This window comes from Oryzias latipes, chromosome 6 (genome assembly GCF_053564925.1).
Source record: "Oryzias latipes strain Hd-rR chromosome 6, Olatipes_Hd-rR_3.1".
NCBI lineage: Eukaryota > Metazoa > Chordata > Actinopteri > Beloniformes > Adrianichthyidae > Oryzias > Oryzias latipes.
Window position 1 is genome coordinate 24,321,264 of NC_136242.1, and position 13,614 is coordinate 24,334,877.

General features: G+C 39.2%; 1 protein-coding gene across 1 annotated transcript; it reads left to right on the plus strand.

Moving 5' to 3' along the window:
- The first annotated feature begins 1,248 nt into the window (after nt 1-1,248).
- Nucleotides 1,249-12,034, plus strand: LOC101163735 (muscarinic acetylcholine receptor M2-like). Its single transcript, XM_004069704.5, has 4 exons — nt 1,249-1,732; nt 6,250-6,477; nt 7,161-8,006; nt 9,842-12,034. Exons 2-4 carry the CDS (start codon nt 6,307-6,309, stop codon nt 10,160-10,162), a joined length of 1,338 nt encoding a protein of 445 aa, XP_004069752.1. The 5' UTR covers nt 1,249-1,732; nt 6,250-6,306; the 3' UTR covers nt 10,163-12,034.
- The last annotated feature ends 1,580 nt before the right edge of the window (nt 12,035-13,614 follow it).

Below are 13,614 nucleotides of genomic sequence, written 5' to 3' on the forward strand. Positions count from 1 at the left end.
CTGTGATCATTCTAATTTTCCTAGAATATTATCTTCTTATGTTTTGACGCAACTGTAAATGCATTGCTTCCCATAGAAATACAATATTTCTTATTTTGAAATGATCCAAACCAAAATTAAACAAGTTTTGGCTCGTGTCTACAGTAACTTCATTTGCTCATCTGAACGAGTGCACAAATTTAACCTAATTCTAACCAAACAAATTCAATTTAAGTTGCCTTCATCTTATTTAGTGAGTTAATTCCCCTAAACTGTCAAGAATGAAGTAAGGACCCAAAATGCAGGATCTGGCAGGAACTTATCATTTTAATTAAGTTGAACATGCATAAACTCAGGAACAAGGCAAAAAACATTACAAGTTGACAATACAGACACCGTGATAAATGGAAAAACCTGACATCAAATAAACTGTGGAGACTAAATTAAACTAAAACATCCTCACATCAAATTGAAGAAGCATTTAGGTGTCTGTGGAAGAAAAAGAAGTCACACTCTGTACGAAGGACCATCATGTCCAGTGTGGGTCAAAAAAACAAAAACGCTGGGGCATCTGTTCTGAGACAACAACAAAAAAAGTCAACAACTCCAATAAAAACAGACAGGTTTATAGGTAACAAAAAGGAGACATCTACTTAATTAAATGAATAATAAAAGAAAATTTGATGCTGGTAAAGTATGCCTGGAAATGTGAAACAACATCAAATGTTTATGTAAATGAGAACTGACTGAGTGACAAATCACTGAGATCAATGGTGCGATGATTAGTGCCTGTATGGTTTTGACTCTAGATTTATTATCATTCACACAACCAAATCTATTTTTTTCTAATAATAACTTTGCTAGCTTTAAAGATATTTGATTGGACTCCATATCAGCAGGGTCAGGTTGATCATAAAAGGGACACAGAGTCAAGTGCAGGACATGGATCAATGCCATATTGATTTGTGTTCATGACCAATTTTGAAATAGTCAAGCATGCAGACTCATGGCTTTGTTCGCATCACTGCACCTTTTCAAGTAAGACACTGTCTATATTAGTAAAATAACTGTAACTGAAGCACATTTTAGATGTAAACATGTCCATGGCAGTTTTGGTGTCAGTGCAATATTGTTTAATGGAGAGGGACTGTTGCGTTCAGTGGTAACTCCATCAAAGTAAGGTCATCCGCCAACTGGGGCAGACTGCGTCACCAGTTTGGTTAAAAGGTCAAAACAACAGAGTCTTAAAGGTTAAAGTCCTGCAGCAACAGAGAAACGGAGTGACCCTTTGCTTTTGTTCTCTTTTAAATAAAGCTTTAACGTCTTATTTCATAAACCCATTCATGCTCCTTCATCCACTGGATTGCCTGCAGCTTTGTAATGCAGGAGTATATGATGTGTTTATGCTGCGGAGGCCAGTGCTCTCCAGGGTCCTGAAACAAACATCTCTATCTCCTTTAGACTGTTGTTTATTCAAACCTGCAACCATAGCTTTGGGGATTCATCTCAACAGTGACTAATAGCCTTCGCAACCCCTCCCCGCTTCGCCTGTCTGTCTTCAAGCTGCAAAAATACACACACAGTCACTGGTTCTTGTCAGAGGAGGAGCAGCATCAGTGCCTGCTTAGTTTATGCTCATCTTTTCATATCAGCACGCAAGCTAAAGTGGGGGTAATATGGAGAAAACCGAAAGAGTTCTTCCGAGGCGAGGTAAAATAACCTTTTTCTGCACACTTCAAGCCTACTGAGACAGGTAAGAGCAATTTTTTAAAAATCCTTAATTTTAACCCAAAACATGTTTGTTTTTTTAATATCAACAAAGTTATATAAAAATGGGATACTAATTGACTAAATCCTAAGAAATATGACGAAAGGCAAAATACTTGACATTAAATGTATTTAAATTCTGCTGTATGTGAAGAAACACAGACTAATTATATCAACAACCATAGGAAGGCAAAAGTATTTGGCATCTTTTTCTAAATAAGAAATGTGTAGCTCGTTCAAAGCTTATAAAAACTTTGGTTTTAGTGGATCACTAGGATAAAAATAAGACCTTCAGCTCCCCAGGTTCTCCCAGCACAGGACTTAAATTAAATATCATTCTGTTGTATAATTTAAACAAATGATGTGGTTTTAATCTGGTATTCTTAATTATACCTCACTTGTTTTCTTTTCGTGGACATTTTCCAATCCTGCTTTGGAGATCAGGTTCTCTTTCTTCTGCTTGTTGCACCATTGTGTGACTCCAAGTCTCCGGCTGATGTGAAATTTCCCACTCTTCACATTCAGGAGTCAGTTCTCTGAAATGACTATAAACATGCATCCACAGGTGCAATGGGCAGCTTTCTCCATAAAGTACTGCATTAAAAACGTTTTTTGTAACAAATTGAGAATCTACTTTTAAAAGTTCTTTATGGTTCTTTAACATACAGTGAATTCTGGTTGCTGTTTGTTCTATCAAACATATCAAACACTTTAAAAATAAAGGCCCTTTATGAGATTCAGATTTCTGAACTGTAAACTGCAACACTTTGATCCTCATTGGCATTGAATCCTACTTTTGTTGGCAGTCTTAAACGTGTTCCCACACACGCTACGGTCTCTGCAAACAGGCTTATCAATCTTCCGTATGTTATAAAAAAGACACTGTGTCATCACAGTAAAGTTTATCCTTCAGTGATTTCTGAAAGCTGAAATGATGCATGTAGCCCCCCACATCTTAGCAGCTTATTGCAGCAGACAGTATCTGCTGGATTTAATTACTATGTTTGTGTGCCTGTCAAAAAAAAACACGGATTCGCCTCTATGAGTCTTTCCAGTTGCCCTGCATACAATTAGGGAGACCCAGTAATGGGCGTCCTTCATTTTTCTTAATGGAAAAGAGAGTCGATGGGCAACTGATTAGAATGGCAGTCTTTTTAAAAAATTAATTTAAAAAAACTATTGTCAGTCTTTTTTACATGTTAGACACATTTAAACCTTAAGGTTTTACAGTTCAAAATAAATAAGACAAGACCTACCAGTGAGGACTGTTTTTTTGTTTTTCTGTTTAGGTTTGGATTGTTTAAGTTAAGCCTTTTTTTCTGTTCAAAATAAGTTTAGGTTTATCTGTGAAATGTAAGTCCTGTTCACTAGTCTTGCATTTGGTTCCTCCATCCCTGACAACTCTAACTTAAAAAAATGCTTTAGACTCCTACAGCTGCTTTTAAAGAGGGCTTTCACATAAGAAAGCTAAACAATTTACTTAGCTTTTTTTGAAAATGGTTGCTGAACAAAGTCCTTCAAGACCCACTCCATTTAAAATGGTGTTTTTTGGTGTTTTTAACATGTTCTTGTGGCATTTTCCCATGATGGAGAACATATACAGTATAAAGAAAATTAAGCTTAAAATTGCATTTCTGAGTATTTCTTTATTCAAATTGTTGTGAATCCGGAGCAGACAAAAAGTGGAGTTTGAAAAAGCATGTAGCTGTACTGTAGGTGCTACAATCAGCAGGCAACAGGCTCCATGCCCTGCTCCATTCTGATACATATACTTGCAGACAAATAGATCCATGAACATCTTGGTTTTCCTCATCTGAGCTGGCATCTGGCTCCAGACAGTACGGTTGGATAGCTCTAATATTACTCACCAGTTTTGTTGCATTGGTAATGCTAGGTTGGGGTTGTAAGGGGCTGTAAGCTAGTGAGAGAGTTTCAACAAGGGGATGATGGTAAATTAGGCAGGCTTACTCCGTGCCAACAGTCCTGCCCACAACCCAGAGGCAAATTTCTGATGAATCACTGCTGCTCTGTAGAAACTCTGACCTAGTAAACAACTCAGTTTTTTTAATATTTTGGTCAAAAACAGCATAATTATAATTAAAATAGAAACCACTGGGGAAGCATTTACAATAGATCATAAAATGATTGGAGTGGAACTTTTAAGCTCAGGATTTTTGTTTTTTCACCTTTTTAATCTGTTTGTATGGAGGCTTTTTTTTCCAATTTTTAACAAAGTTTTTTTTATTCACGGCTCAAGTTACTATCTTTGTATTAAATTGTAATTTGACAAATCTTCACTTTTTTATACTTGTAACTGATATCTTTACTTTGAACCAAACCTTATCCAAAGTCCCAAGCAATAGTAACCCTTTAACTGCGAAATATGTCCTGCAGATGTTTCTGTGTCCCTTAAAAATGAGTGTATCTGCACTTACATTGATTTTGTCAGCATGATATTGTCAGATGAACATCTACATTAAACGCAAATGCTCACAGGGGGCCTCTTCTTTCATCTGCGAGTGAAAAAGCTCAGAATGGGTCGTTGATGAGTAAGTGATGGAGCTGCAGCTGCTGTAATGAGGTTTCATCTTGCTGTAAGAGCAGGAAGGAACCATCTCTCAGGTCCAGTATGATTTTATCAGGAGCGCTAATAGAGTCACTCATGGTTTAAGCAGTAAACAACAACCCACACTGACTCAACCAATATTGATTTTCTGATCAGAATACATGATGTAATCTCATTATTTTGCTCCCAATCCGTTTTGTTTACTTATTTTCAAACAAAATTGTAGACCAAACAGCAGACTATAGAGAACTGCTGGATCTGATGTCATCTTTTAGGACAGTACTGTCTGTTTAGCAGATATGTGCATCAAAAGTACTACGAGAGCTTGGATTTGGAGTGTGGGTGGCCGTAGTGAAAATCAATGTGGTCTCTTTGTTAAACAGTCTTTCATAACTCAGAGAGCCAGCAGTTTCAGCGCCAGAGGGGAAAGAAAGTCTGCTTTTCTTTGTTTATCTCATGGCAGACATTTTTGTGAACACGCTTCCTCTGTCCCTGTACAGATTATGCCCTGCTTTGCATCAATAACAATTTTAGATCATCCTAAAGTTTATTTGAAAATGTCTTCAGAGAAAGCACAAGGAGACATACTTTTTTTTAAGAACGCACCCCTAAATGTTGTTTGTTCACCTTTCAGCTAATACCATTAGGGTTGTCACAGCGAATCAGCTTTTACTGATTCACACAGGTGGTTTGGCAGAGTTTTTAGACTGGATACCCTTCCTGACACAATCCTGTATTTTCAAGGCACAGGGAGACCCAGATGGGCAGCAGAGCACAGGGTCTTGCTAAAGGACCCTCACTGGATTTTTGGCTCATTGCCCGTTCTGGGATGCAAACCCTGGTTTCATTCTTCAAGTCACTCTCCAGTCCTTCTTGATCTGCTGTAAAAGAATTCTCAGCATTCCCAATGGTCTTTTAATTAGGATTTTGCCATGTTATGCCAAATCAATTTCAAGGACATAGTTTATCCAGACTGGAATGAACTTGTCAGAAATTCTGAGTTGTGGGCGAGGCTGTTGGCGTGGTTTTTAAAGACCTGCTCCAGTAAGATTATGATTTTCGTGGTTTAATATGTTTTTGCAGCAATTTTTTTGATTGTGAAGGCATTTTCGAGTATTTTTTTTTAATTTTGATTGTTGTGAATCAGTAGCAGACAAAAAAATTCAGTTTCAAAAAGATCATATTTGTCACATAGAAAAAATAAGCTTGCTGGGCCACAAGCTCCGTTCATGCTCCATTCAGATGCATCACGTATGTCACATACACAGAAACTATGTCCTAGTAAATTACAGGTTTTTTGATTTTGCCAAAATTGGTCAAATTTAAAGACCCCTGGGAACACATCTTATAAAATCAAAATACGAATGGAGTGGTATTCATTGTTATTGCATAGTTTTAAGTTGTTTGGTGACCAAAAAGCGTCACAAAATATGTTGATGAACTCTCCAAATTGCTTTGTGAACAAACATAAGTGAAGTAAGAAGGACTTATTACAAGGTAACAAAAACACAAACACTTGATACTCTGGTGTCCCTGATTTTTTAAAACATATCACTTTTAAAACAGATTTGCCCGTTTTGACTTGTTATTCTCGTAGTTCACATCATTCCACTGCCTTCTTTTACTTCACAGCTCTCCATTCTGCCTGCCTGAGGTTTGCTTTATGCCCCAAATACCTGGCAAATGTTAAACAAGCTAAGATTAGACATAATCTTGAATCCATTTATGGTAAATGGCGTATACTTGTATAGCGCTTTTACCTTCCTCGAAGGTCCAAAGCGCTGAATAGTCACAAGCCCATTCACCCATTCACACACTGGTGGCGGCTCCGCTGCTGAACACAGGGCCAACCTTCCCCTATTTGTGTGAAAGATGTTCCATCTAGTATCAAAGTAAGGCCCTTAAGGGACTGACTTAATAATTGTTTCCATTGACAGAAAACATGCAGGCATGACTCAACACTGAAGGTTTCTGGAGGACGGAGATCAGACAGGATGGATGCGCTAAATTCATCCAACATCACCAACATCAGTAATGATGAAAGCCCAGGCCTGTTTTCTGGAAGCCCTTACTCACCGGTGGAGTTGGTGCTCATCATTGTGGTGGCATGCTCCCTGAGTCTGATCACTATCATAGGAAACATCCTGGTCATGCTTTCTATAAAGGTTTTACTTTTTCATTCTTGCTTATTAACAATTTAAGATTGAAATGTCTGAAATATTTACTTAGACTTAAAGACCCACTCCGATGAAAATTATGCTTTTTTTTTACACATTCTTGTGGCAATTTTCCCATGATGGAGGACATATAGAAAGGAAAATAAGCTCAAAATAGTATTTCTTTATTCCAATCATTGTAAATAAGAAGCAGATGGAAAAATGCTGTTGGACAAACCTTGTAACTATAACGTAGAAGCTACAACGGCAAGCCACAAGTTCCTTTCTCCGCTCCGTTCTGTTGTATCTACTTATAGACAAGTAGATCAATATACGCCTTTGTTTTCCTCGTGTGAGCTGACAACTGACTCCAAACTGTACGGCTGGTTAGCTCCATTAGTGCTTGCCGTTTTTGTTGGTAATGTTAGCCCACAGGTGTTTTTTAATGAACTCCTGCCACTCTGCAGAAACTATGTCCTACATAAAAACACAGTTTTTAATTTTTATTTTGGCTTAATAAAAAGCATAATCATAATTAAAGTACCTATTTACAATAGATCAAAAGATAATCAGAGTGGGGCTTTAAAGGTTAGAACCTAACATCCTAACATGGTTCAAGAATAACATGCTTGATGATATGATGAACAAAAAAGAGATTAGGATCTAACTGGTTTCTTTGTTTTTCTTAAAAGGTGAACCGAAATTTGCAGACCGTCAACAACTACTTCCTGTTCAGCCTGGCTTGTGCAGACCTCATCATTGGCGTCTGCTCCATGAACCTCTACACTGTCTATATAGTCATTGGTTATTGGCCCCTGGGAGCGGTGGTGTGTGACCTGTGGTTGGCTGTTGATTATGTTGTCAGCAACGCCTCTGTCATGAACCTTCTCATCATAAGCTTCGACCGTTACTTCTGTGTCACCAAACCCCTCAGTTATCCAGCACGCCGCAGTACCAAGATGGCTGGCCTGATGATTGCAGCGGCTTGGCTCTTATCCTTCATCCTGTGGGCTCCAGCCATTCTGTTCTGGCAGTTTATTGTAGGTGGAAGAACGGTGCCTCCAGACGAGTGCTACATCCAGTTCTTCTCCAACCCAGCGGTGACTTTTGGGACAGCCATTGCCGCTTTTTACCTACCAGTGGCCATCATGATCTACCTTTACTGGCGCATTTCCAAGGCTAGCCGTAGTCGCATGAGAAGAGACAGCAGGAAGACATCAGGTACCAGTCTGGCAGAAGCTCACTCCAACAGCCACGAGGAAGGTTGTGAAAACAACTGTGTGGCAACAAAACAAGATCAGGAGGGAGCTGGAGAGGGGAAGGAAGTACTCCAGCAGCAAAATGGAAGTTGGCCACGGAGAAATAAGCATGTGGACCAAGACACCATATCAGACATCATTCAGGCTCCCATATCTAAAGACACTGAAGGCCCTGCTTCATCACGGAAAAGCTCAAATGATGGGAAAACTCAAACTCAGGTCTCCCTACAGAACTCAGCAATTGACAGACAAAGTATGGTTGCAAGGACTCTATTGTTGGTAAGACTAGTTTGTGATTTTCAACCAGATTACATCAATGATATAAAGTATGTACATAATCTAGATTGTCATTTGTTTTAATAATAGAAAAAGAACAGTAAAACAGCTAAGCTGGGACTTTATTTCACACTGAATAAATAACTTAACAACTTAGTAGATAATACTTGCGTCTTACTCAAAGATGCAAGTATTAAAGCTGGGATTCAATTCAATTCAATTCAATTTTATTTGTATAGCCCAAAATCACAACAACAGTCGTCTCGATGGGCTTCGAAGTAAAACATGAACTCAAAAAGATCATGAATACAAAGAGTTCAATAGGAAAATACTAAAATGAACTAACAAACTGACTAAGCTATACTGGCATCCCTGCCCTTAGACCCTTAGACCCCCCCTTGCAGATTCAAACCCCATAAAGTCACTTAAATTTCTGATGCAATTAAAGCAAGCGTTTCCCTACACACATTGAAGAAGATATTGATTTTAATATTTATCCATCCATCTATCCGTCCGTCCGTCCGTCGATCCATCCATCCATCCATCCATCCATCCATCCATCCATCCATTCATTCACAATCCCTTTCGGGGTCACGATGTTGCTGGAGGAATTGCTCTACCCTCCACTGGACATCCTGTGTGGCAGACAGGTGGTTGCCTGGAGCGAGGGGCGGGTCTCCCTTGGGGGGCCTTGGCTTGTGCCTGGGGTTGGGGGATGCTCAGAACTCCCGGGTGGTGGTGGAATGCTTGTCTAGGGCTTGAGGGGGCCTCCCAGGTGGGTGGGCCTTGTACTGGGACCCCTGGCGCAGCAGAAGGGCTTTTCCCCTCTACCCCTCTGCTCTCTGGTGCTGGGGGCCCCTGTAGCAGTCCTTCTGACCCTGGTCTGGTTGGCTGATGTGGGGTTGCCCAGTGGGTGGAGTCCCTCGATCTGCTGTCTTGCACAGGTGTCTGAAGCCTTTTCCAACCACTGTTGGGCAAAGTCGAGGTAGCCCCCTGGGCAGGGTCCCAGTCCGTTGCAGAGCCAACATTATAACTTTCTAAGAATAAATCCATATATAGACCTCTCCCTTCTCAAAGATGTCTGCCCCTTTTTAAACTGTTTCTTTTTTCCTAAATGTCTTTAAACCTTCTGGGCCATCTGTCATTTCCCCTTTTGCCTGCACAACTGGGAAAGTCTATTTTATTCTTAAAGCACACTTCCTTCTATTGGTATGACTTAAGTCCCATGCAGCCTCTTTGTTTGAGGATTGCATGTTTGTTTTGAGTTTTGGTTTCTTTTCCCATCAGATTCACCGGATTTTTAGTTTATTTTTTCTGAACTCATTCATTGCCTTTCAGTTCCCTGTTTTAGATTTCTTGTGATCATGAACAACAAACTATAACATGCATCTAAAACATTTCACATAATTCCATTCTGTACAAAGAAAAGCCATAAGACTCTGATGGCTGGACACTTCTGTTGTAAAATCTTTACAACACGTCAAAGGGAATCATTTCCAGAGATAAAATCTGTTTCCATGCATGTAGACTATATTTAGCTGAATTGTTTTTCAGAACAACACTGGTGAAAATATTTTTTTGCACTAACTGACCTTATTGTTTTTAAATTCATCTTGACTACCTGTTCTGTACCTTGCAAAAGCACAAAGATAATTCTAAATATAAAAAAAGTGAAAAGTGCTATGAACAACAAATTGTGTTTTTAATTGCATTGTTGTATTTCTGTGTGATCTCAAAAACATGTGACACCACAAAAAACTTCTTCATGTCTCTGCTTCCTCCCTCTAAAGAAGGACTTAGCTGACTTTCCCTGAACTCTCTTCTTTTCTCATCATCAGGTAACAAAGCGTTCTGTGAGTGAAAGTGTTGTTGCAAAGTGGAAGAGGAAGGGCCATTCCTCCAGGGAGAGGAAAGTGACACGCACAATCATGGCCATTCTCGTAGCCTTTGTTGCCACATGGACGCCGTACAACGTTATGGTCCTGATCAACACCTTCTGCTCCATCTGCATCCCCAACTCACTTTGGACCATTGGCTACTGGCTCTGCTACATCAACAGCACGGTCAACCCCGCCTGCTATGCCCTTTGTAATACCACCTTCAAGAACACCTTTAAGCACCTTCTTCTGTGTCAGTACAAGAACATTCGTACACGATGAGATGCTGTCACTTTGTGGAGGAGGCAGAACAACACAGCATTAGAAAAAAACACAAAGCATTTACATTTTACTTCTTTTTATTTATTTTCTGCATGATCACACCTCTGGTGAAGAAGTTAAAATGGTAAAGGGTGTATACTTATATAGCTCTTCACTACTTTCCTTGAAGGCCCAAAGCACATTGCCGTCACAGTCCCATGCACACACACACATTTACACACTGATGGTGCCAACCTGTAACCACCAGAAGCAATGTGGGGTTCAGTGTCTCGCCCAAGGAAACTGCCACACATGGGCGGGTAAGACAATAACCGGACCTGTAATCTTCCGATCAGAGGTCGACCGCTCTACCTCTGTACCACGGCTGCTGTTAACGCTTAAATACTGGAGAAGAGAGCTCAATAAAAACCACATTCAGGAGGAACTGCTTGGGTTCCACCATAGAAAAAAGCTCTTCAGCCTCACTGTGATCTTTGAGGGATCTTGGGAGGTGGCACATCTGCTCCAGATGGATTTTGCAGACTTTGAGAGAGGATTTGACTGTATTCTATATGATGTTCTGTAAGGGTTATCAGAGTGCAGGAGACACATGGACTTTTGGTAGGAGCCATTGGTCCTGATTCAGATTCTTGGTTCCCATAGCCAAGAGTAGGTCATACTTGTTTCCAGACTTTGCCAGGAAATTCTGTCCACAACTGTAATGGACAGAGTTTCTCAGTTCAGCAAAACAATGAAAAAGTTTGGCTTTGGAAGCCTCAGATCAGGATCGGATGGCCTCCTGAATCCACAACCTCCAGCTCTCCCTTCAAAGCTGTTGGCTGCTGAGAACAAAGGCAGAATGAGATGAAAGTCTGGAAAGGTGAAATACTCTCTCCAGGTGGATGAGTCAAAGTGTCTGAGTATTCTGTTTACAAAGAATGATGAAGCCTGAGATATCGGCGAGATGTTTGCAGTCCTGCAAATCTAGTTTCTGATATGTGATGACAAAGCTCTGGATTTATTCGTCAATATACACATCTACCATCACCTGTTCTATAGTCATGAGCAGTGAATGATGACAGATACAGCCAATTCAGAAATGAGCCATCTTCACAATTTGACCAAGATCTCCTTTAGGAAAATGGGAGCCACTACTTCTTCCAATTAGAAGGAAACAGTTAGGATGTTTTAGACATCTGGCACACGCAGATGCCTTCTTAATGAGGTATTTATGGGCATGTACAGCCAGGAGGAAGCCTCACAACAGAACCAGGACATGCTGGAGATATCTTATCTCTCTGCTGGCCTGGGAATGCCTCGGCATCCTCCCAGAAGAGCTGGAGGAGATGAAACTGCTGCGCATGTGACCCGAGGAGTTGAGAGTAATAGACGTAAGGTTATAAAATCCTAATACCAGAAACTGTTTTATATTTATACAATGTTAGTTCTTTATGTTGTAGTTGAAGACTCAACATTGTAAAAGAGTATAAAAGGCATTTCTGAGGTTCCTTAAGTTTATATTATTTTCCTCATATCTGGTGCATGAAGATATTCAGACGTGTTAAAAATGGCTGTTAATGTGATGTTAGAGTATAACAACTGCAGAACTAATGACAAAAAAGTCATGTTTAAAACAAAAGCACATAACACTATTGAGAGAGTATTGTTACAGGAGTGGAGGCCACTCTGTAAAAAAAATAGTAGCTGTAAGTGAGTAAATGTGAGTATACAGCTGTGTGTTTTGTGTGTGTCCTGTAGATTACATTAAATCCGTTTCATAAATCTGATATCTGAATCTGTAGGGATTTGTGATTTGGTGGAAAAATGTCCCACATCTTTGTCCATATGGTGTCCTTATCTGTGTTTTGTGTTAATAAAAAGATTATGCCTGTACTTACTGACTGGTTTCAGTTCTTTTATTCATAATCTGTGATATTGTTTTTTTTTTGTCTTTATTTTTTTTCAAACTCCGGAAATGCTCAATGTAGAACCTAAATAGAAACAAGTAGAACCAAAAGAATCAGCAGCTATAATCCACTTAAAAGATAATTATGAATTTGACAAAAGACAAAAATGTGACAAACTACATAATTCTTTTAAAGTGGGCGAAAGAAAAGAAATCCTCCAATGTCATCGTCCTTATATTCTTGATCACAAGGTAGTTCAGGGCTGGACAGAAGTCATACGCCCTCTAGTGGACAACTAGCAAGACATTGAGCCTAATTCTATTATAGATTTTAAAAATTAAGTTTTCTTTGTGTGGTGTCTTTAGTGACAGCAGGCAAACCAGTACAAATGTAAAATGTAAAACTGTATATAGAAGGTCTTTTGTTAACTGCATATATTTTTTTATTTTTTCTAATTTTGTATATTTTTTTATTTCTAGGTTTAGTTGTTACCAGAACAAGTTTGTTTCAAAGATAATGTAAATTTTAAAAAGCAATCTAGGTTATTTCTAAATGAATTTTATGAAAAATGTCCACTTCGACAGTGAAGACTTCATTTGGGACTCTAGAAGTTCCCATAGATGCTTCTGTGTTTTTTTGGCGGTACACTTTGGTCTGACAATTACACTTTTTTTTCACTTCATAGACTTTGGCTTAATCTCTTATTCAAATGAGAGATAGTCATAAACTGATGTACTATTCTTGTACTATTATTATTATTGTTGTTATTATTTACATTTTATCCTCTTTTATCTTTGCAAGATACTACTCTTGAGTTTTTGTGTGTGAGTCAAATAGTTCTTATTATCTGAAGTGTTTCATGGCATTGATGACCTTGTGCTGATTCTGCAACAGGTTTGGCAAGCAGATGACCTGACGACAATAAACTGAAACCAGACTCTTAAATACACTGAGGATGATTAACTTATATTAAAACCGCTGTGGATGGTTGACAACTTAATTGGTGTGACCTGACCTGATCACAGAACGTGACCAGAACCAATAAAACATAACTGAAACAAAAGGGAACAATCCTTACATAAATATTTCACGCAAATGGGGGTAACATAGGGTTAGATGTCTTGCCGGAAGACAGCCAAAGCTGTGAGTTTAACCCCTGACCAACCTACACGCAGACGACTGCTCAGTCAACTGAACCACAGCCAACAGTATTTGTTTGATGGTTCAACAAGTGTTTCCTATCCCGGTTTTAGAATCACTCGACCAGCATTTTTATGAACTCTAATCTGACCGTGAAGTGCGTTTTTGTTGTCTAAAAGACCGGATGGATGAGTTGGTGAGCAAACAGTTGTTGTTTTGTATTCCCAAATGAACAATTAATCTTGTGTCAGTGAAAAACAGAGGCGTCATTCTTTGTCAAACAGGCTTTGTCTCCAGATAAGTTCAAGGGATCAGTGAAGGCGATTGTCCCCGTACAATTTAAATGCTTTCAGGTACCCTCCTCCTGTTCAACATCTTTTATAAGCAATTCAACGGAAGATTTCACACGGCACAATACACAACAGC